At 35.2% G+C, this 26,265-nt stretch overlaps 1 protein-coding gene across 1 annotated transcript in view; it reads right to left on the minus strand.

Moving 5' to 3' along the window:
• Positions 1–26,265, minus strand: part of CNTLN (centlein) — a 176,997-nt gene that overhangs the window by 41,397 nt on the left and 109,335 nt on the right. The window contains 6 exon segments of the mRNA XM_066569755.1: positions 14,925–15,080; positions 15,083–15,150; positions 18,799–18,941; positions 21,588–22,047; positions 22,050–22,104; positions 24,913–25,004. Of these exon segments, the coding sequence (XP_066425852.1) occupies positions 14,925–15,080; positions 15,083–15,150; positions 18,799–18,941; positions 21,588–22,047; positions 22,050–22,104; positions 24,913–25,004 (974 nt within the window).

Raw genomic sequence — 26,265 nt, forward strand, 5'->3', positions numbered from 1 at the left:
TTTCCATGTGTTTTAGAGAGTGAGCCATTTTCTACTGAAATATTTCTGCATCTCTAATGTAAGTGGGCAGGAAATCTGTACTTGTAGGGAAAGCTGTTCCCTCTCCCATATTACTCTTTATATATTATTTTTCTTTACTCAAATTTCAGATTTTCAACTGTTAAAGACCATTCTCTTTCAACATACTTTGAGAAAGTGATGTAAATATTTAAAAATAAAAATTACTAACATGTAAGTAGGCTATAGGCATTCTCAGAAGTTGGTTGCAATATTCAAGGAACAAAATGTAAAAAGATAGCTCTATGCTTAATTTTGTTCAATTATTTAAGTATCTCATTTTTAGCCACTTCAGATATTAATATTAATAAAAGCAGAAAAATGTCCTCAGAAGGTCTTCTCATTTGTTTTTATGCAGATAGCTGAGTAAAAACAAAACATTTTAAATATAAATTGTATTAACAAACTTAGGTAATGGAGAAGTTCTATATTCTCATAGAGAATGAGAAACATAGAAATAAACAACAAAGAATTGTAGGAAAAAAACTATTAAGTATCTGGAAGGAATTTTTCTAATCACATAAAGGTGATGGTATACAAATATTTATTTATTATTTACATTTTTATAAAAGTAAACAAAGACATTGCTAACCTCTTCTGAGAAGTATGAGAAAGCTGATGACAAACATCATGGGGAGGATGCAAAGACAGGAATATTCTTCAAAATAATGAACTGCATTTAAAAATTATCATGAAAATGTACTTCATATAAATTAAATTAGTATTTCATCCCTGGATTCTTGTAAATGAACCCCCACAGTCTTATCTTTAATTCGTAATTTATATTATCATCAGAACCCTCGCTAAAATTACAGGCATAAATGAACAGTTTAGGGTAAAATATTCTTTATATTACTATATTATTTATATACTATTTAATATCTGAAGAGACCATCACATGAAAAAGCCATGTTTTCAGTCTAATGCATAAAGTGAAATATACTTTCTTCTATCACGATTATCATCAACATTATGACTCACTTGGGGAGTTTATTATTTTCCCATACATGAACAGTTTGAGGACAACACTGCAATTCTAAATCCCAGCATGAACAAGACCTACAGCTACTCAGTAGTTCCCTCACTCTCTTCTGCTGGTTTTACCAACATAAGAGTATAGACAAAATGACCCATTTTGTGTACACAATACCCTAAAGAGCACAGGATTACCTTTCAACTCAAAAATAAAGAGAAGACTGTGTACAGTTCAGCCACCAAAGAGCAGATGCTTTCCCAGTGCCTTAGAATCTCTTGAGATGTGCTGTAGCTATGGTTAGTCATAGTCTCCGCTACTGAGAAAGGAACTGAAGATCTTGGCACATTACACAGCAGAAGTAGAATGGAGTGATGCACAGTAAACCTGAGCATGATACAAGCCATGGGAACAGTCCATGACTACCTCACTAATTCCAAATTAAGCCTTAGGAGAGCAAATCAGACCATACAAAAAATACAAAGAAAGGATAAATACTCTTCTACCTCCTCTAGCAGTTACGGAGTTATGTGAGGTTCAGGCATTTCAGGCAAACCAGCACCTAGTCAAAACTACAAAATTCTCCCCTTGAATTACAAGGACAGAAAGAGTGTCTGACTTTGGTAGGGATGCCATAGAATCCTGGGAACCAGCACTCATTCTCTACAACAATGGGGAGTCTAAGCCAGAGAATAATTAAGACAATCCCAAAGAGGAAACACTGTAGATATGTATTTTTAAAAAGGAATCTCAGGTAGTTCTCTTGTCTCAGAGGCACTCTTGTTGCAATGTTTTTTTTCTATTGTTGTAGAAGATGTCTTAGCTCTTGATTCCCATTCCTTTATGCCTAGAAAGTCTAAAAATTCCCTCCAAACAAAATAAAGCAACCAACCAAAAAGTCAACCAACCAACCAACCAACCAAAACAACAACAACAACAAATGACAAAAAAAAAAAAAAAAACAACCAAAAAAAACTTTAAGAAAGTTCATGCATAATCCTTGGTAAAGTGATAAGAATGGCTTGTATTCCTGGCTATGGAGGTATGTCTCAAAATTTCTCCCTGTAGTGGAAGGGAATAGCCAGGACAACAGAGCACCAGCATTACCTTTGAACACATAAGCTTAGAGAACTGTGAGAATAAGAAATTTGAGTAAGATGCAAGCTCCAATAAAAATGCCAATTCCCTTCGTGCAAAACAATCTAGACAAAGAAATCTCACTGTATGACAGGTAAAATAATAAGGTCAAACAGGAAACTGGTGCTTTTCAGATCTATCAGCACAGAACTGGTGAAGATTCCTCTTCTGAAATCCAAAGGAGTCCAAAAGAACACTTGTTCTTGAAGGACAAGATGTGGGACCTGTTACTGGTCCTTCTTTCTGATCACTGATAAAATCTTACTAGAAACCAGAGAGTAATAAAATGCATGGAGGAAAAGGAGGACTTGGAGTCCAAGAAGAGTTTTCAAGGACTAGCTTCTAGTTCAAGATCCAGTTCGAGCTTCTAGAGTTCAAACTCTTCTCTATTAAGGTATCTTTCCTGTGCTAGTTATCTTTTAAAAAGACCTTCCATTTTGAGAATGGGGACAAAAAAATTATTTGCTAAATAAGAAATACTTTAAGATGTCAAGAATCCATTAAACATAGCATATGTACCACACAGTATAAGGAAAATATTAATGAAAATTTTTGTTTAAATGTAGAGAAGATTCTCCTGGCAGCCATCTTCAGTGTCCTCAGAGAGAAAATGTGCATTATATAGAAGTGGTCTTTTTTTGGAAAATTAAATCCATTCTTTTGAAAGGATATGGAAGCAAAAACAGATCACTAATTTTAAATGGTCCTTTATCCATGGAAAGGTGGATGTTACACTTCTTCAGTCTTTTACTATTAATCTGTTATTATTTTTAGATTTTATTAACAACAGACCTTCAACCTTTCCTCATTCTTGTTATGCTTTATACTTAGCAAAGTTCTTGTTCCTTTCTTCCAACATATGATTTGTGTGTGGTGTCAAACCAATGTGCAATATTACACAGAGTACCTTGACATTGCTGAGTAGAAAAGGAAATGTCCTCTGTGAAACTCTCTGTAAAAAAATAATGCCTGACAAGCTAGCAATGGCTCTGCTATGAAGAGCAGTAGTTTGACAAGCTGGTGGCCCTCATGCTATGAAGTACCTTTGTGACCCTAAGACACACAGTATTTGTTCAGCCTGTGTGGATCTTTGCAAAATCAACACACATATCTGCAAGACAAAATAAATCCCACAAACCAAAACAAAACCCAAAACAAACAAAAAAGCCACAACCCAATCCCAAACCCAACCAACGACTATTTTGCCTTTTCCTACAACTTGCTGAGTTTTACTTTATGCTGGATTTCACATGTGGTAATCTTGTAAAGGGAGGGATAACATGTAAAAATTAAGGCTTCATTTATGCATGTATTTTTCATGACCAACAGCAGCAACTCTCTCCCCTCTAGGTTTACTGTTTACATACAAATGCTGGAAAATATTTGAAAAAGTAGATAGCAAGAACATTTCTGTGGTCATTCCCAAGTGCCGTTTCAATTAAATTCCAATTTTGTCCCTTGGGATTCAAACTACAGAAATTATTTTTGAAAAATAAAAGAAAATTCCTGCCAGCTTTGGAAAAAAATTCCCAAGACAGCCAACTCAGAACTTTAGTTCAACAAAACTTCTTTTTTCTTACCTAATAACTGATTTTTAAATTAAATACAAGAAGACTTTAAAAAATATTTTAATGTTTAAAATTGAAAAAAAGGTTATAATTTTTTTTGTCATGGTGTGGTGGTTTGACAGGAAATGTGTTTTTTGAGATGCTGTGTTTTGGGCCAATAGATATTCAGACTTTCATATTGGCATTTAACCTGGCCATTGGGACATGGACACGCCTCTGAGAACACAGGGTTAAAAGCAGGGGTCTCCCCTGGGAGGGCCCTTTTGGGTTTCTGGCGGGAAAGAGTTCGGGTCTCTGCCCCGGCCCAGCTGCTGGCTGGGCAGGGGGAGGGGAAAGCCATGTGGCCGAGAGAGGTAGGCCTGAGCCCCGGGGGTGGAAGGGTGGAAGAGAGAGAGAGAGAGACACCGGGAGCCACCGGGCAGCCCCCCCTGAGAGACACAGAGAGAGAGACACAGAGAGAGAGAGAGAGAGAGAGAGAGCCGCTGCCTGGGACTGTAACCTTGAGACTGGATAAACATGGGCCTGCGCCGGCAGCACGGCTGGGACGGAGAAGAAGGGGGGGTTCAGCCGGCCGCTTGTAGGAGCTTTTAACCCCTTTTTGGAGAATGAGAACTTTACAGAACATTGACCTCTCCTGGAAGATAGAGTGGAAGATGAGGAAGGAAATGTGCAAGTGTGAGAGAGGTCTGGGCGAGCGAGAGATAGTGGAAGAATAGAGAAGAATCCTAGTGGGAAGAGATGATGGAGTGGCTTTTGCTGGACTCTTTTTGTATAGCCATGGACAGAACCATGTTCCTTGTGATACAGAGACTGCATTCTAGGGGGAGGCAATGGCCTCAGAACCAAGAGGGTTCAGTGTTGGTGCCCCTCGGCCCCAGGGGGTGAAAAAATATGGGGGGGACAGGTGTCCCAAAGGAGAGATTGTGGGGACAGGTGTCCCAAAGGAGAGACTGTGCCTTTTTTGGATCGGGACAGAGCATCCTTAAAAAAAGACAATCCTAGAAGCAGCTCTGGTCCGTGTTCAGTGGTAAGAGCACTGGACATGAAAAGGAAGAGGTCACGATGGCAGATGTACTCCGGGCGGTGCCACGAGTGACACAGAAACACACGAGGCTTCAGCTGTGTTTCCAGGGGAAGCCCATGGTACAAGAAGGACTCCTCTCCTCTTGATGAACTGAGGATTGATTGTCTAAAAGGTGGTGCTGGACCGAGAGTTGGTGATTTGAGGAATAGATGAATTGTGTTGGAAATTTGGTGGGGGGAGGAGGAAATGCATTTGTGAGGTTTTCATTTTCCCTGTGTGTGTGTTCCTTTTTATTTGTAGTTGTAGAGTAGTTAATAAAGTTCTGTTTTCTTTTCTTTCCTAAGTAGGAGCCTGCTTTGCTTATTCCTGGTCACATCTCACAGCAGCTACCAGGGAGAGGGTATCTTCATGGGGGCACTGGCATTGTGCCAGTGTCAAACCATGACACATGGCTAACTTTAAAATTGTTACTATTATAACCACTTCGGAAAGAAAAAATGTAAACTAAGAATTACAGTTTTCTGTGTCTTTTTTATACCTGAAAACAATTCTTTAAACTGAAACACCATCTATAAGGAGGTCTGGAAAAGTGACAAATAGAGGAATAGTACATGGAAGTTTGGGGTTTTGTTACATCCCTTAGTTTTCAGTATTTTTTAAATAATCTGCTTCTGATACTAGCAAAAATGTGCAGCCATTCTCAATCGTATTTATAAAGAAAGAAAATATGTAATTATCAATATTATGACAGTTTTACTTGTAGAGACTGTCACACACCCTTTCTGACCACTATTACTTAATGAGATCCTACTGACAAACATGAATTGCCACAAATCTCTACATTCAAAATAAAGCAAGGAAAGTTAAATTCCTTTAGAAAATCTAAGGCGAGTTTCCTACTTGCAGCTGTACAGGAATCATCCACTTGCTACAAAGAAAACAAAAATTACACACTTGCAATGCTTGGATCACTTTCACTGACTTGAAATCTTGTTCTCCCAAGCAACTTAAAAACCTGAGAAAACCAGCAGTATTGTCTACACTGTACAGGGTGTTCCCAGTGATAATCATACTTTCTTCAACACCTAATACAAAACACAGACATTGTTTTAACAAATACCACTTGGCTGACCTAGAAGAGAGGATGAAGGAATAAGAAAGTCACGTCCAATTCCTCATGGATTCTCATCTTGAATCCTGGATTTTGCACAGTTTACCTTACGAACATGATCCGAGTGACATTTCACAAATTCCTGGATAAATGTTGCTACACTCTGCCAGCAGAGAGACTGGCTGTGTCATGCACAGATCAATAATAGCACTATGTTTCATCAGCCTCAAAATCAAAAGTGCTTCATCTGGCAAAAGCCATGGCCCTTGAGGATCTGACATATATAAAGTGAATACTGTGCACACGATGTCTACTACAAAAGCTGCTAGTGTAAAGACAAGTCTAGAGACACACACTACAGTATATGGAAATAGGAAAATATGTGCTTGTATATATAAAGTTTTTAACTCCTATTTATGAAGAATGTCATAAATAACACAAACCAGCAGCCGAATAACACCAATGAAACTGAACTTTTATGATGCCTGACAGAAATATAAAAAATGCAGGAAAACCCAATATTCACAGTCCTTGGAGGAATTCTCAAGAAAATAAAAGGATATTTTGAACTGTACACAGTAGTATCTATGACAGTGGGCTGCAATAAAATGCACACTAAGCTATATATAATGACTTCTGATCAAAATTATGTTAATTAAAAATATGCTTTTATCTTCTTCAGAGTAACTACGTAAAATAGAAGTCTTGAGACTGTCAGTCATCAACCTGTAGTTTCACTCCCCAATATAGGCCTTCCTAAAATAACAACAGAAATTTATGCCTCCTATCACTTAGGCTTCCTCATATCTTAGTCTTTTGGTGACAGAGATTGTAAAGTTTTCAAATAAGTGCAGCATAAGCAGCAGGGTGCAGATTTTTAATTGAAATTACTTTTTATTAGAATGCATCTCCCTCATTTTTCTCATAGGAAATTTAGTCTTTTTTTTTTCCTGCCAAAGTTTATATTGCAAACAATACTTTGGGAAGTAAGTATTTTTACTGTTTTGAAGTCAAACCTTTAACAAACTATCTCAGCTTGAGGACTTTATCAAGATTTAGACTAAAAAAAAAATTAAAATTAGACTGTCTCTATGCCCCCAGTGAAAATGGAAAGCTTTTTCTTTAGAAAATATCATGACTACCTCACTAAAAATGTATTTTCTTATGCTCAATCCTCCTGGTAAAATCAGAAGTATATATTAAAAAAATCATAATTTATCTTTCCTTTTCTGCATTTTCCTTTACCAACTTACATACTACCTACATCAAATACTTTAACCTTCACTCAGCTCTGCAATCAGCAAAATTTAAAGGGTTTTACAGGACTAACATAATCCTATATTCTGTGTATATTACAAAAAAAGCCATTTTTCTTTCTCTGCGTATCTTCTGCTTAAGACTGATGATCTTTAAATGCTCCTCTTGCATACCATGGAATGGTCATTTCCTTTAGGTTACTTCATTTTAATATCCACCTTCCCTGTGCCGTGACTTTGTATGTGTATGTCTTCAGTCATGATGGCTTTAATTTAATGCTAAAATGGCTCTCAGAATTTCTCTTCCTTATAACCTGATGTTTTATCACTATTGTAGCAGTCTTGCTTGGCTTCAGGGAGATTCTTAAAAACAAGTGGTTTGACTATCTTAAATTTATCGTCCATGTTTACATCTCTTTTCTGCAGCACTAAACTCATTTTAGCATTAATTTAAAAAATACTGGTGCCCACCTGAGCTCAATGACATAAACTCACTTCCATCATTGCTTCAGGTGAGCAGTGTTATTGAAGTTGAGAATTTACCTTCCTGTTTATACTTCCCATTTATTAAGCTTTTGCCATCAAACAAATATCTCTCTGTTACTTTTTCATGCATCCTACAGACCCAACATTTTTTCTATTCCTTTAACAAAAAATCTGCCTACAGCCAACCACAAGCAGCTGATTTCTCTCCAATTCTTCCTTTTTAAATTAGTTGGCCAATATCATTGCAGTTGTCTGACTCCAACTGGCAAGAGTCAATTACAGTCACCTAAAAATTACAGATCTCATATCTGCTATGTTTCTATCTTTGCTATTTTTTTAATGTTTCTTTATTAGACTGATGACTCTACAGGATTTCTTTTTCTCAGACATTTAAACTTGAGTTACCTGCTAACCTGCTCTCTGAAAACCTCACATTTGTTCTCTGGAACAACATACTTTCAAATCCTTCCTATAAGTCTTGAAGTGCTTTTAAAATTAATTTAATTTGGATTCTGTGTATTAGAACTATACAGATTATTCTAAGACCAGTCAAATTATGCCAGTCCAAGAAAACATATTCTTTCCATTCCTCTTATACAGACTCCAGTTCATACATTTGAGGACTGTGTTTTTTAAATTGGCAATTTAAATTTTTTAAAATGGCAATGGGAGTTCATGCTCAGCATTACCTCCTAGGACTCTAATTTTTCTTTAGAGTCCCTGGTTCCCAAGAGATAGCCATTCAGCCTCACTCAATGTGAAACTTGAGCAGTATATTGGTTTTCATTATGATGTAATGATTTGTTCATTAAAAACACTGTGAGATCATAACAATCCACACTCTTCAATCAGACTCTGGTGGATGATTAAAAGCTTAAGAGTAGTTGTCAGTGACTGAAGGTATCCTATTGCACTGGCTTGGATTTTTTATGCTGTCACTAATTTTTAAAAAATGATTGCAAGATTTTACTTCTAAAACAAACAGCAAAAAGACGGTCATTTATTTCATAGTATATCCAGATAAAATAGATATGTAAGGTGTAAACCATTATCCTGGTGAAACTAATAATGCTATCATTGATGTGAGGGATAAACTGAAAAATTAATTTCATGGTATGTGAGATTCTGAGCTAGTGAAAATGATTAAGGGGTACTTATATGCATCAATTTAACCTTAAGGCATGACTTGAGACATTGAGTCTCCATTGTGTTCCATGTAGCAATGCTTAGCTCAAGTCCAAATTCTATGTAAAAGCAAGTATGGTGGATACAACTTTTTAAATTTGATTTCATATTTACACTTCAATAAGCAATGACTGTTGCACAGAGGCACAAAACAAAAAATGAATGAATCTGCTTATAAAACTTCTGAAACTTTCAAGTCATAGAGCTACTACTGTAAACCCTATTCATCCAACTCCTTAGAAAATGCAACTCCTCCAATAAAGAACTGTCTGTCATCAATTCCCCTAGTCCATGTATATACCTTGCTAACCATACTAAGCACTCTCCTCCACCAATCTTCTGTTCTGTACCTTTACATTGAGAAAAATTTATTTCACAAATTAGGACAGGAGCAAAGGAAAGGAGAAGTAACATAGAGGAGTCCATTGGAGAGTGCAGGAAAATCAGCTCACTGATGTTCACAATACAAAATTATCTCCCCAGTTTCTCATGACTCTTGAAAACTTTTCTTAAGAACATAATTGGGAAAACATTTATTTAGGCTGAGAAAAAGAGTGACTGTTAGGTAAAAATCCATCACAAAAACCAGGAAGAGAACTGGAAGTTCCAAGGGAGGATATATGGCTGACGGAAACCCAAAGCACCTACTTTTGGCATGTCGTTTCACATTCTATCAGAATACTAAATCAGAGAATATCAACAAAAATTTTTAGCTACATCCCCTGTTGTTGCTCCTTCTCCAAAGTTTGAAAACAAAAAGGAATCCCTCACTATAGAGAGATGTATATGCAAGATTAGAGACAATAAAACTTAATTTTACCAGGATAAGTAGGGTATATTGAAATTTCCTTGAACTCTGGAAATAAGCACATGCATAAAAGGTTTAGTAAAATCATTTCCATAGTTAATAGCAGTAGTTATTAATGAATAATTAATGGACTGCTCTGGTGAGTAAACCTAAGAGTACTGGTCCAACTGCAACACAAACAGGTTTTCTGTGACAATCTCTTAGAAAATAGAATCTGCCAGATCTGAAATGTAATCTCTTGGCAACATATGAATAATTATTCCCAAATCAATAACCTTCTTTGCTTGAGATTTATTGGTGAATAAATATCCTCTGACAAAACCATATATTATCTGTAGGACTTTACATAGTAGAGAAGGTTCAAGAATCCAGTGCAGCTTTATGCTTAACTTTAATTACTAAGCAGATCACAGTGAATTCAATAAAAACACTCATGTGAACACAGAAGGAAATCCTATTATGATAGTATATGTTGAGTTTTTCCAGGTCTCAAGATGTATCTTATTTGAGAATTTTTTTACAAAAAGAAATGCAAATTGAGTTCTGTTTTGGTTCAGGGTATTTTTTCCAATAGTAAGATTAAGAGCAAATGCAAAGGAAAGTTTGATCAAATCACAGGAAAGGTGAATTAAAAAAGCTCATATCACATGAAATTAATAACATAAAAGTTACAGGATATCTTCTGTATCATCTATATAATCTAAATGTCTGTTCCATTACTATATTAAGCTACTGGATATAGATATATTAGCTATAGTTACAGAAATGTGTACAACCTTACAACCTCTGTAATATTACAATAACATGCTAATTCTTTTGATGCAGGTTCTTTCTTCTAATATAGAAAAATGCTTCTTAGCATATGCTGATGTGGCAGTAACTTTATACAAAGTTTATTTCTATTAATTACTATTTTTGATTAATTTAGTCTTCCAAATTTCAGTAATTCAAAAACTTTCAATAATTTTTTATCATTCAGATCTTCTACAGATATAATTAAAATTATCTAATGTACATAATGAGAAATATCTTTTTATGCTACCAGAGAAAGAAGAAAATCCAAAACTCAGCTTAGAAGAGGTGACACTAAAATGCAGAATCTTTCATGAACTTAATAAAAATACACAAATTCTCTGGAGTACATCCATGTAAGAGACTTCAAATATATAAAACCAGGACATTTATAGAATTGTTTTGACATGAAATAACTGGATAGGTTTACAACCATTTCTAACTGGACTACATTTATCTAGAAAGCCCAAAAAACTCTGTCCAAGTAATTACACATTTGCTGGAATGAACAATACGTGAGGAAATTGCAAAAGCAGTTTCAGCTACTGCAGGAGAATGACAAGTAAAATTTCATTTATAATTTTAAATTTATTCCTAAAATTTACTTTAAGGAAACAAGCATACATAAATCATTTTATATATATATATATATATATATATATATATATATATATACATATATATATACATATATATATATATATATATTTATATATTTATATTTATATATTTATATTTATATATATGTATATATAAAATATAATACTTATATTAAGTGTGATAATGCATCTTTAAAGAGTGAAAAAAAACTTCAATGAAAACCAGAATTTAAGTGACATCTTTGCATAAAATAATACTTCAGTCAATAATTTTCAATGCATCTAAATTTATCATAAATTTCTTCTTTGTTTGAGTGCAACCAAAGAATACTAAATTAGCAGATTTACTTTTATTTGGGTACATAAGAGAAGTGAAGCTGTGATGCTGGTTTTGCAGATGCAACACCGAACTCTGGCCTATGCTTTGATACACTGAGCAATAAAAAGTAGTCAAGAGAATATGTAAAGTAAGCCACAACCTTTAAAGAATAAAAAAGCTTCCTTTAGCACTTTACTTTTCTACTTTTCATGCTCATACTTTTCTATCCTTGAGATAATCTACTAGATAAACAAACTAAGATCTCAGGGGAAAAGAGTTCCCTTAAAATTCAAAGAAAAGTGAAAATCAAATAGCTAAAATAAAGTCTGGATGTGTATTTAAAATGCAGCCAAAAAAAAAAAAAGTGTAGTGTGGCTCAGATTTAAAATATGCTTCTAAAAAAAATTAAAAGCACCTTCCCAGTTCAGCAAAAGCATAGCAGTATATCTGCAGGAAGGCATCTGAAAAAAACTTTACTGAAACCTTCACATTATCCTCTTCAAAGAATGTGTCAGCATTTGACCAGTCGATTTGTTATTATTCTGAGATTCAGTTTTGCTGAAGTAGACTTACACAGGCACTATGCAATTGCCCACAGTATTCTGTAAAGAAATGCAGCTTTCCTATGACATCATCTGAGAAACACTGGAAGTGCAAAAATATGGTACATTTGAGCAGCGGACATTTGAATAGCCTTCACATGAATAAGAGAAGCGCTAGTGACTTAAACTACTTATGGTTTTAATTTCTTTTTCAATATAATTTTTATGGATTTTTGCCACAAGAATGACACTGCATAAAACTAATTATGATTACTGTGTTGTATGCAATAAAAACCCTCTTTTTATAAGTACTGAATGATAGAAATGAGTAGAGGGAACACTAAACCTTAGAGAAAAGATCCTGAATTTCCCCAACAATTTCTTTTAAATGCTTTTCTTAGAAACTAAGAAAACAATAAATACCATGGCTTCCACATTTAGTATCTGCTCCAGCTGTGATTTCTATACACCAATAACAAAATGTAACTACTGTACTTCTTGTACAGATGGTCTTGACTCAGTGTTAATGTAAATCCTTGGAGAATGCAAGTGTTGATTCTCACATGTGCAGTCACTTCACAGCCATTTTTTTAAAATATGCAAGGAATTGCTTTTGCAGAAATCAAACAAAGCCAGATATCTATATTACTGCAAAGCATTTATAAGGCCAAACAAAACCAGAACTTAAATCCAGAATTCTGAACTCTTAAGAGCAGACAAATATACACTACATACATGCTTGGGTGGATTTTCAAGAAAAATACACAAAACCATGCACGTATATGTTGTGAAAACCAGCAGATACTAGAGAGTCCTTAGGTTGCATGAACTGTAAAATCTGTCTCAAAATGAACATCTGGAATATTTAAATCTTAAATCTAGAGTTGATCTTCTAGAGTCCCTGGGGATTAAAATGAAGGACTGACTGCAGAAACATCTGTCCTTGTCTGCTAAAGCATTTATTCTCTTCGATAAATTCAGGCAAAATGGCATCTTGTCCAAGCCATGATGTTAATGTTAACAGTCGCTAGACAGCTAAACTTACCTTAGCCTAGGACCAAAAGTTCACTATTAATGTAAGCTTACCCAGAACTTTATGGTTATGGCAGTTAACTGTAGATGCTTATTTTTGGATATTAGTAATTTTGGCACTCTTGAAGTATTTAAGATTTTCTCCAAATCTAGAGATTGTATCAGTATTTTTTTCCATGGTTTGACTGCTTGTTTTTTACCTTCTACCTCTCAAGAAAATTCTAAAATCTAAAGTAACAAAAGTATCAACAAGAAAACCTTAAAAAACATTATTTCCCTTGCAGTATCTTAAAACTTCTAGATAGCATTTCTTACAAAAAAAAACCCCACCAAAAACCAACTCATACAAGTCCCCCACACAAGTGTGCTTTAGAACCATTAGATCTGTCTGAATCAGGGCTCTCTCTCTAAAACATGAGTGTACCCTGCAGTGACTGTGTAGGCTCTTTACCTCCTTAATTTTCACTTGGCAAGTAGCCCAAGCCTCTGCTTTAAATATCCCACTTGGTAGCACTAGTATGGCACCTGAAGAGTAATTAGTTGTAAGAAAGGGAATTTGAATTGTTTGCTGAGAAGGAAAAAAATGTGCATGCCTAATAAAGATTTTTTCCTTGAGTACCCGAAACACTCTTTATTTATTTTTGCTTAGAATGCACCACCCTTTAAATAGACCAGTGACCATTTTTTTTAAACCTTCCAGAAAAACTGAGTGATAGAAAACCAGTTTGGTTTTAAAGCAATGCTTTTTTAATTTTAGTCAGTCTTTTCCATTACAGCAGCTCTTATCTTTACATAAATTTTGTTCCCCCCATTTATTTTCTTTTTTATTTTTAAACAGTTCCCTGATAACAGCATTTCCTATTTTATTTCTCACATTGCTCTTCAATAGACACCTAAGGAGTAGTCTTTCAGGAAGGCAAATCATGAAGATGTCTGAGAAATCGGAACATTTTCGCTAAATTACTGTCCATGAAACTTTATATTATGATACTGTTTGTAAGATAGGCAGATCTTCACTGGTTCCAATGATCTTGGAAACTCTTTTTAAACAATTCATTACACATACATAGTTATGCAAAATAAGTAACAGAAATGAAGTTTTCTCTCCTCTAGAAATTAGCAGTTCCCTAGTCCTAAGAAAGTGAAAAGTGCTGTTCCTGATACTGCTTCTGCCTTCTGTGCAAAGACAAAACACAGTGAAGTTTGAGGGGGAGGGGATTTGATTTCTTTTTTAATGTCTGCCTCCTTCCAGCAAGTCCATCTGTTGTAGCACTATAATTCTGGAAGCAGGATGTGTGTGTGACCAACAGGAGACAATTACTGCATAAGTGTTTGTTGATTCAGCTCTATAAAGGGCAGGCCAATCACTACAGTATGAACAGAAAAGAATTCCAGCTGAGGAGCTGCATATAGATTAACACAAAATACATATATACATGAGAATGGGGAAAACCAGAAAGGAGTAATAGCATGGAAACGGATTAAGGAGAAATGAAGACTGAAGCAGAGAAGAAAGTTTGTGTCCTTAGGTTGTTAACTAAATACTTTATTAGCCTCTATTTCCATAAACTTTGTTTTTTGGCTTTTCGCCTTAACAGAGAAAGATGGGATTAAATAGATACAGAATGGGTCTGAGTCCCCTTCGGAAGAAAACTCTAGTTGTCTTGGGGCGTATGGAGACAGTGCCTGTTCTTCACAGAGGAACAGGTACTAGTCCTGGACTAACCAGATTCTCAGGAAGGTCTGCAGATCACAGGCTAAAAGTGAAACTTACCTCAGTCATTTGAATACATGTAAAAAATCAGCATGAAGACCACTTTATTTTCAAAAGGATAAATAAATTGCATTGATACACTAGCCCTAATATTATCTGCACATAATAAGTGTTTCACACAAAGCATGGTAATATATAATATTTCATAATTTTGACTATAATTTAAAAAAATACAAAAAAAATCAATGTTATCAAAATTTCACAGAACTGCACTAGAATTAACGTGAACATTGCAAGACACTATAATGAAAAATAGTTTACCTCTATGGTCAGTTTATTAACTTGAAGTCTCTGATCAGCCAAATGTAGCTGACTTGTTAATTTTTCATCGGTTTGTTTAACATTTTTAATGGAAGTCACCATTGTCTTTTTTTTCCTCTGTACAACAGCTACCTACTTTCTGCAGCGGCTTAATTTTTTTCCTGCAATAGAGTAACAGAATAGCCTGGTTTCTGGACAGTGATATTTCTCCCTTTTGCTCTGCTCACTGGACATAAAATGGCATATTAGTAAATGGACAAAATCATCATAAGTAACATGATTTATGATTTTGTTTTGGCCCTTCAAAGCACTCCAGAAATCTCAAAAATATTTCTTAGTAAGTATACTGGTAAATTAACAACTGACCTAAAAAACATAAAACATATAAAACAGTCAACCTATAAACACTCCATGTTATGCTTTTCCTTAAGTGACAACAATGCAAAATCAACAAGGACTTGGAAGTTACATGTGTCTTGAATTTCTGATTAAGATTATCAAAAATAGAGGCTTCAGTGTCTTGTTAACAGGCTGGGGTTTTTTAAGGTCTAAACCACAAAACACATTTAATTTGTTTCATTGGCTATGTTGGCTACAAGGGCCAAACATGAACAAAAGGTAATGAAAAACCTAATATCAGTCAGTGGATTCACTAGGTGGGACTTAGTAAAAACTTTAACTGTGTGAAAAGATGCTGTTTGACAGTCATTTTTTATATGAGAATTTCACCTTAAAAATGAGCTAAATATCTAAAAACGCACAAATTCAAACAAATACATCTTGGAACAGACTGTCAGTGGGTTTGTGTACTAATTTACTAGGTATTACATGCTCAGTGTATATTTAAACATTTTTGATCAGGAACACTGCAATCTTTCTCCAGTTTTTTAAGTTTTCAGATTTCAATTTCTAGGTCATATCATGCAACATATTCCTGGGAATATTCATATCTAAAATAGCTGTTAAGCAAATTTAAAAGAGTGAAGACCAACACATTCTCTACTAACTGCACTTAACAAACTGCTGACATTGCAGGATAACTTAGCCATGAATTCTAGATAAGTACAATCACCACACAATTTGAAAGACCAAGAACTGAGCTCTCAGCACATGACAAGCAAACAATCCACATCTGTAGCAAAAAGACTAAGATCTCCACTCTAAGCCACAGCTCTAATAAATGTATGAGTTGTAAGAGAGTTACAGTAACTCTGCTGATACTGCACAGGGCATTGTATATTCCTACCACGTGGAGAAAAAATGACCAAGTCCTTGTATCATAAATGGTCTCATCACCAACCCTTTGCACAGCTCAAGACTTCAGAAATATCTTTAGCCTCTCTTTGTATGAGAATACCCACCAGCAGGGTCCTTAAATCCTTTGGATGGATTAAAGAATTCTGTTAAACTGGTGTTCCCAACTGCTAATGCTATTTGTGCAATACTTTCTTTCACACTCATAAACCATGTTTTCAAATCCTTTTCCTGCAATGGGGGAGTTCTACTGAGGCATATTTAACTGCTTAGTGCTCTCCAGACACTTCCTGAGTCTGCTTCAGTTCCACCAGTCAGTTACAAATGTCTATCAGAATGTATCTATCTTCTCCACTAGGAACAGAGAGTAAATGAAATACAGGCCCTACAGAAATTGTAGTGGTTGTGCTATACTAACAATGAAGAGAGGACAGTGTCCTGGGTTCCCTGCCTTGTATGTCCTCACTCAGGAGTAGGAGATTGAGTAGCACATTTCTGTCAGATCTTCATATACAAGCATGTGCACCTACTCAAACTATGTATTGTTACCAATAGATTAATGGGTAAGAATTTTCCTTTTTTTCAGTTTATTTCACCAAAAGTATTGATGAAATAACACCATCAAGAGTATGTAACAAGACCAGAGAATATGTAACAAGACCAGAAAATTTTGGAAACTAAGGAAACAATCTTTTTTCAAAATCTGTTATATCACCATTCAAAATACTGAATTTCAAACTAGTTATCTAAAAGCAGCAAGTTGTTCAGGGTTTCAGTATTCTGTTTCTTGAACTAAGAAATAATAATATCTGGTTATGTTTAAAATTCCATTAAATGATTTATTTGGACAAACATAGGAGGGAAAATCTATTAGGCACTGTTAAAAAGTCCAAGAATGAGTCATCTGTTACAGATTGTATAGAGCCTCTTAAGACCTGGGACACAACCAGCTGGCCCTCTTCTGTGAGAAAACAGCATATAGATGTTAGCAATGAGACAAGCAGTTCAAATCCCAGACAATCCATGTAAATAGGCTAAGAAGAGGCAAAAAGCAAACTTTTCTCAAGACAGAATCTTCTGGACACAGAGAGTGTCAAAAGCATCTTTCTAAGATGGAGAAACTCATCCAGTGCACAACAAACGAACTGAGAGACATTTAAGCTTGATTAGTCAGCACACCATTTGGCTAGAAGGGAGGGAGAGAGGGGTGTTGCTATCTCCCTGTTACGGGTTAGGTCAGCCTGCTCTGTATGGTGCTTCTGACTGAGAGAAAGTTCAATGGGATGTCTGTGGCATTTTTGCCTGGACTGTGAAACAGCACTGTACAGCAACTTTACATTTTCAAATCATCTTTCACATTTCTGTCCAAATAGTTTTATAGGTATATTTGGTCTGTATGGCCAGATTTTGGTAGTGGGGGAGCTAGAGGGGTGGCTTCTGCCAGAAGCTGCTAGAAGTTTCTTCCATGTCCAGCAGAGCCATTGCCAGCCAGCTCAAAGACAGACCTACCATGGGCCAATTAGAAATGATAGTATCTCTCTGATAACATAATTAAGAAGGAAAAAAGTCATTGCAGATATAATTGTGGCCAGAGAAAAGCAGAGAGAGAATAAGTGAGAGGAGCAACTCTGCAGACACCAAGGTCAGTGCAGAAGGAGGGACAGGAGGTGAAATTCCCCTGCAGCCCATGGTGCAGACCTTGGTGAAGCAGCTGCAGCCCATGGAGGATCACAGGGATGCAGAGATCCACCTAAAGCCTGTGGAGGAGACCCACAGCTGAGCAGGGGGTGCCTGAGAGGAGGCTGGGACCCCGTGGGAGGCCTGTGCTGGAGCAGGCTCCTGGCAGGGACCTGCAGACCTGGGGAGAGAGGAGCCCACACCAGAGCAGATTTCCTGGGAGGAATTGTGATCCACTGGGGACCCAGGCTGGGGCAGCCTGTCCGTGAAGGACTGCACCCCGTAGAAGAGTGACCCACATTGCAGCAGTTTGTGGAGGACTTACCCATAGGATGGACTCACATTGGAGAAGTTCATGGAGAACTGTCTCCCGTGGGAGACACCCCACACTGGAGCAGGGGAAGGAGTCCCCTTCCTGAGCAGTGGGAGAAACAGCATGTGATGAACTGACCATAACCCCATTCCTGCCTCCATGTGCTGCTGTGGGGAAGGAGGTAGAGCTGGGAAAGAGGGAGGAGTGGGAATAAAGTGTTTTTAAGGTCTTCTTTTATTTCTCATTATCCTCCTCTGATTTTGTTAGTAAAAAATTTATAAGTCTAATTCAAGTTTGTTTTACCCATGGCAGTATTTGATGACTGATCTCTTCCTATCCCTATCTGAGCCCACAAACCATTTTTTATATATTCTTTCCCCTGTCCAGCTATGGAGGTGGGTGAACAAGAGGCTTTGGTGGATGCCTGGCATCTAGACAGTGTGAATCCATGACAGCAGACTTACCGTTCAGAAAATATTCTAAAATATAATGAATCCACCCACTGAATATTTGGAAACAGGTTTACACTTCTATATTGAGGGTCAAATTAATTAAAAGCAGACAGCAGTGCTAATATTAAACTCCAAAACTCCACCCATGAGAACAAAACAATATGTACCTTTTAATAATATTGCTCATTTTGGACTTCTAAATGAAGCACATTGCAGGGCTTTTTTTCTTCTTGTTTACTTCCGTCTGGCAGTGGATCAGTGTTTTGCACTGTCTTCCTAATCACTGTTTCCAAACTTTCAGAAGTTGGTATTTCAGAGTCACTAAAGCAGCATATGTAGGAAAACAAAATACAAACAAAACCAAAAAACCAACCAAATAAAAAAAACCCAAACAGCAACAACAACAAAAACCAAAACAAAAACAACAACCCCCCTTTTTAAAAATACCAAAACCAAAATCAATCTAAATATTAAACACTCCAGAGTTAATGCATAAGCACAAAGAAATAAACTTTACAAATACAATAAAGCAAAAATCTATATCTGAAATTATTTTATCAAGTTCTACTGTCAATGTAATCTCACTTTACAATGCAGAGGCCTGAGACTTCAGCTGCTTCTTAAGAGCCAACTTTTGTGACAATTCACAGAAGTGAAATAAATGAAACAATGCTTGATTGTACTTCTAGAATGTGAATGGCTCATAAACTACTAAATTTCTACTTTCCTTCATTTTCACATTTTATAATATAACAAGTAAATGCACAATCCTTAACAACATTTTGTTTCACTTGAACTTTATTTATATTGTTGACTGAGACAAACTCAGAAATCACACTTCAGTGAAAGCTCTATTCAGTACCCCTTTAGAATGCTCTTAAATTCTGTTAACTTGTTAATCCTTTCACTGAGATTCCTGCCATGCAGAGAAACTGGACCTGAAACTTTAAATCTTCTTACAATTTTTCCTTAGAATTACACTCAATGTGCTCGTAATTTCCAGTTTCTCACTGCCTTACCCCATATTATCATTTGCTTTCTTATATTCAGGGAAGTCTACTTTGAAGTCTTGGATATATCCTCTTCTACAACATCAGGTGCTATATATCATCATTTGTGTGAGCGGATATGTGAAGGAATCCCTAAACAGAGGGCTAGTTTGATTTGTTACTTTTTAAACCAAGGTATTTAAAACAGCATAACTGAGTTCAAATTAAGTTACATCATCATAAAAAATCCATGGTTTAGAGATGCAGTTTACTTAACCAGAGAAAAGGCCTCAAACTGATGAGAAGAGTTAACACATAAACATGTTTATACTTTTTAAAACCTGTCCTGACAGGTTTTAAAAAAAAAAAAACAGGTTTTTTTTTTTAAAAAAACCTGTCTCACTGATTGATGAGAACAAAATCAATCCATTGGTTTAAAAGGGCTGTTGTACAGCCACAGAGACATTTCTAACTACATACACATTTCCCTCACCTGCTTTAAGGAATGTTCTACTTAGAAATTTGAATGCTTGCATCTAAAACCTCAGAGCCAGCTACTAGAAATAAAGAATGGTATTAATAAGCAGAAGAGGAAACCCAATTAAGATACTTCCCTAAGTTGTTGAAACTTCAACACCTTGAAATTTCAACAATATTCACTGTGCTACGACAAGAATTCTCTAACCCAACATTTGTACAATTATTAAAAGCAGTATTTACGGCTAGCCACAAGTGAAGCTATGTAAATACTTTTCATTTCAAACTATAAGTGGAATGACAATGTGTTTGCTCAATGTTTTTCTTAAAGAGAACAACATAGCAAATTAAATACTCACTAATTACAACATGTATACATGTTTCCATATGTGCAAACATGTAAGTTTCTTTTTAAAATCAGATCTGCAATATTTTATTATACATAAAAAACCCCCAAGCTTTACATTTATGACAACAACTGACTAATTACATGGTTCTTAATTTGTTTTCTCCCTCTAGATACTGTGTTCAGGACCCCCCTATTTTGCATGGGGAGAAGTAGTAGAAAGGCTTCATTTGCCACTATTGATTTGCTCCATATGACGCATAGAGCCAGTATAAAGCCTATGAAGACAATTCTATTTTCTTTACTCTTTTCCCATATTTCCTGTATCTTGGAATATATAGGACATACAGGCTTGATAAATTTCTTTGCTTGTTTCTTAGAACAATGTCCTGAAAGACAAGGTGTGATAACCATTTACCTAGTGGCTAACTGCTGCCTGCTCAAGTATATGGGGACATAATAAGGAGAAGCAAAAATTCTCATTGTTTATATGACGTTTGCCAGTGGAATTTTCTGAGAGCCTTTTGATTCATGACTGGGATTGTATGTGGTAACCATCACCTTTAAAGATTTTTAACCATCATTCAATTAAAGTTAGTACAATGACTGCATAAAACATACAGGAAATAATTAGTGTGGATGGTTCTTAATTTAAAGGATGTTAAACAGCTTGTAGACATCTGCTAGCAAGCTGAAATGGGTCATTCAAAATTTATCTAACTAAATTAAGGGGAAAAAATGTTTCTCCTCCCGGGTCGGCATGTCACAAGATAACTAAACCGACTTACCAGGCTTGCCTGGGAATCCTTAGCTGTCAGTGGTGAATATGCAAAAGGCCAGCAAATTAAATCAACCTGCCAAACTGTCAATTTCAAGCCTCATGACTGCATGAAAATAGCATCACTGGAAGAAATCAAGCATTGCCTTCTTTTGGGTTTCCTGGCACCTATTCAAATACTCATGCAGTTGTGGCTAATTTCGCATGCAAATTTCAGTCAATAAGCTCCGAACAAGACCTCCCAAGATATTTCAAAGGATCTGACAGTATTTTTTTTGAATACCAAATCAACAGTAGTTGAAATTCAATCTCCATTTGCTAGTGCTTTACATATGCACAGTGTCCCCTCTACAGGGCTACGTTAATGAGAGCCGTACCTGCTTTCACTCACATCCTCCCAGCCGTCCTTACTGAAGTTCTCAAACACATTACTCATAACCTTGATGGACTGTTTGAGAAAAGCTCCATGATGTCCCAAAGAGCTCTTTTTCTTGGCTGGTTTTAATTTAACCTTGGTGCCTGTTATCTTGCAATTACATTACCCAGAGATTGCCACTGCTTTGGCTTTATCCAGCAAACACTTCTGCTCCTGCACTTGACTCAGCAAATCTTCACTTTCATTTCTCAACCTGTTAGCTTCTGTCACTTGCCTCTTCAAAGAGGCAGCTTCTTTTTCCTTCTCATCAATCACGAATTGAAGTTCTGCTTTTTCTTTTTTTACCTCACAAATCCTCTTAAGTAGTGTTTCCAGCACTCTTTTTCTTGTGTCTGCATCTTCCTTTTGTACTTTTAAAGATTCTTTCAAATGCAGTTTCTCATTCAGTAAGTCTTTATTTACTTCTGTTTCTTTCATTCCCCTTCAATAGCTTTGAATCTTTTTTCTAGTTGTTGTACCTAAAAAAGGCAATTTTAGCATTTACAATATTTCAGCCTGTCTTGAAAAACTCTAAACTATGTTTTCAGATATATTTATTATATGACAATAATGTCACATGAAGAGCAAGGACAAAAGCTATCTGTAGTCCTTAATTTTAAAATAACTTTACGTAGTGCAGATTAAAACATTTTAGCTGCAATAATACAGCTGTTGAACAAAGGGCAGATGGTAAAAGAACTTAAAATTCCAGGCAAAATGACACAGAAGTTTAAGTATACCATGCTAATGAATCTTCCTTATGCATCTTGAGCTCATTACTGATTTTGTTATACATACTAATTGACTTTTAAAAAACATTTTCAGAAAGATTACTACTGTGAAATGTAGACAATTTTGCACTATCTATCTGAAGCAACAAGTTCTTTCAAGTGTCGTAAATACAGAAATAAAATATTAATTGGATCTTTCAAAAAACCCCGAACAAATCCTAACAAGAGATATCAGAAACTCAGCACCTAAAAATACGGAAGCTAGTGTGTGTTTTCTATTCACAGAGAGAAAAAAATCTGTCCTGTTTAAATAAAGAGACTAATTTGCCAAGTTCCTCACAAAAATTTTGTGGAAAACATCATTATACCTATATTTTGCTTCTGAAGTCCTTTGAGGTTTTTGGATATTGAAGTCCATTAAAAATAATCTGACTCTCTGTGATGTTCCTGAATATCCACATAAAGGACAATTCCAGAAATAGGGGGCGATTTTAATTTTAGCAGATACTAATGTGATTATTTAGTCTATGAGACATCCCCAGAAACCTGAAAAGGGCATCAGAGCAAGTTTTCTGCTCAGTAATGACTTACTCCAATACTTGGAGAAATATTTTTTGGATGGTTTTGTACAAGCTCAATCCCCACTCTTTCACTAAGGAATATGTTAGGGGTTCTAGGTTTCTCTGTACATTGTTAGGAAAGGCTGTTTTTCCAGGAGCTATATGAGCGTGTGCATGGGTAACTTGAACTCCCAATCTTGTAAAATACTGGCCAGTTCCCACACTCTGTAGCAATACAAAATGTCAAAACTATCTTTGACACTGAAAATATTGAAACCATATTATTTCTGTAAGTTTTTACTTTTAGGTTTTTACAACAACATATTGCCCACACTTAAATTATTTTAAAATTTATTAAATGTTGTACAAAGTGGGTACTACAGATATGATTCAGCTAAATGACAGCTCTTGATGTACAGGGCAAATTAGAACAAGAGCTGCTCAAACTTCATACGTATTTGTGAATTGGATACTGAACTCATGAGTTTGATAGGAAATCTTTAATATGAAGAGACAACACATTATGGCTACATAAAGTTAATGGGTGAAAGTAGAAATAAAAGGGATTTTTTTTTCAAATGCTTTAGTGAAACAAAGGGTTATAAGTAAAATCATTGTTTGCACATTCCACCCCTATGTCAATGTGTTAGACCGATACCTTTCTTCAATATTCTTCCTAAACTGAGATTCTGATACTGTTTTCTCAGTTCTTTAAAGGAACCTTTTGCACTCAGTAGCATTTAAAGTCATGTATGACAACTGGAATGAAATAAACAATAAATAGCTTCGACACCTATCCCTAAGGTAACATCATAACTCTGTATATCCATAGAGATAAAAATTATGTAGTACCTGGCAAACAAAATTATAGTTCTGAAATATAGATGATAAGCAAGCATAAACTGTGACATTTCAGATGGTAGCATTCATATTATTTCAATTACTCACTCTACCTTAAGATAAATGAATGTGAGCACTTCCTATTCTGTGTGTTATTATTTTAACATGATGTTTGTCATTCAGTAATAACGAGATGACAGCCTTCATTGCCTGACCATATGGCAAGTGTTACAAGTATATGCAATCACATCATCTGCTGTAAATTACCATACTTCCTACAAGTTAATTCACAGATAAAAAATAAATAGACATACCTGAACTGACATTCAATGTTATAGATTTGTGTTTATTCAATTTAAGCATGCTTTTAAAGATTTATAAGTAACTAAACAAATAGTTTTGTGAAATGACAAACAAAAGGCATGATACTGTTTGAAGGATGATTTTTCTTTGCAAGCAAACAAAACATATGGTAAAATACAAGTGAGCCCTCTTAAGTGAACACCTGTTAACATACTAAATTACTTGTGTATATTACAAATATCAATACAAATACCAACTAGTTAAGAACATCCCATCACTGTATGAGGCAAAACCTGTAGAATGTTAAGCAATAAAGATAAAATACTTACCATTATTTGTTAAGCTAGAAAACACTACATACATATAGTACTATCCTGTAAAAAGTGATAGACCCACAAACGTAGAAAATATTTGCATATTGTGCTAAAATTTAAATACAACAAACAATGAATTTATCATTATTATGCATCAATTCCATTCTGTAGAGGAGCTCTATGGAGATTAACACCTGATATCATCTAAAGTTAAATACCCAGCAAAGGTATTAAGGTTCCCAAAGTTAAGGGGTAAAATTATACTTACAATTTAGATAATCTGTTACTTTTAGCATAACACCCCTAAGCACTCTTTTAATTTTTTCTGACACTACCCATGTTTATCTTTCATAACATTCACAGCTACTTCCCTAGAATTAATTTCTGAGCAAAATTCCATAAAGCCACATTTTTAAATTTTGAAGGAAAATGATGGCTTAAATTCGTGAGTACTGACATTTACATATACATATATATATATATATATATATGATTCTTATATTAAAATTCAGATCTGTTTGTTGGGGTTGGTATCTTACCTTCTGTAGCATCTCATGAGAAACTTCTCCTATTTATCTCTTTGGAGTATTACCCTTGACCCCATTATCTTCACTAAGTTTAAAAAGTGGCTCTATCAGAAAATAAATAACACATCTCTATAATATAATAAATAAAATACATTATGACACCTAGTATTTCACTAAAACAATCATAGACATTTTAAGGAAATGCATTCTTTACTTCTGTAATTATTTATAATGTGGTCTATTTTCTTGACAAGCTTTTTGGTCAGTTTCTAAAGTGACCTCTCTTCAAAGTGTTCTGTCACATAATTATTAATCTCTGTAGCATCACAGTATGTTTTTTTCAGAGTACAAGCTTTTCAAAGGTACAATAGATCTGCGGGTTAAAGACACTGTACTTTCATTCCAATTTTTATTCTTTTACAGACTATTCCCTCTATGCCTTAAAAGCAGAATTCATTGCCGTTTTATCTACACAGTCACTATCAGTTTTGTTCTCTAGGTCTTGTCCCCTGCTAGGAGGATCAGAGTGATTGGTGAACAAAGCAAACAGTAACTGAATTAGGATGGATGAAAAGTTTAAACCCTGGTTTTTGTTAAGTTAAAGATCATGTACTTCACTAGATAAATCACACAAATCATTCAACCAAAATACTGTGAAATCATAACAATTAGAAATTGATACAGCTAATAACAGCCGAAACAAATCTAAGCATCACAGCTATACACTTTAGATACTAAAAATCCCAAGTTAAAAATCATACTTATTAATAAAAAAAATGTTTAGAAGTACCAATACATATGGTCATTCAGAAATCAAGAGTTTAGCATTCACAAATTGCCCACTGCTCATAGAAACAAGCAATTACACACATTAGAAGGATTTCATCTTAGAATATGAAATATTTCATTACAGAACAAATAAATCCCAATACTCTAAAAGCACCACAATATTTGTATTTCTTTTTTGGTCCTTCTTTCCCCCAAATGAACTTAAAGAATTAATCTTAAGGGATAAATATCTGTGCTACATGGTGGAGGTCTGCTTTAGAAGCAACATTTTAAACTACAATCAGACACTGCAGGTCACTTAAAAACTTTTGATTTATAAACAAAGCAAATGTAGAAGAAAACAGTGTTACTCTCTGTAGATTCACAATCCTCTTGATATAAACAGTGACTAACAAGTTTGTTAGAGTGAATTAGACCTTTCTTTTGTCTTTGGAACATGTCATGGCCAATTAATACTTCTGTATTCATGAAATAAATGGAACACTATTCTAAAGATAATAAAAGCTGAAATAGGTAAAACCATGCATCTGGGGAATATGTACCTTTACCTTGATATTAATATGTTAGTTCCCATGT

Source organism: Molothrus aeneus, chromosome Z, assembly GCF_037042795.1.
Source record: "Molothrus aeneus isolate 106 chromosome Z, BPBGC_Maene_1.0, whole genome shotgun sequence".
Lineage (NCBI taxonomy): Eukaryota > Metazoa > Chordata > Aves > Passeriformes > Icteridae > Molothrus > Molothrus aeneus.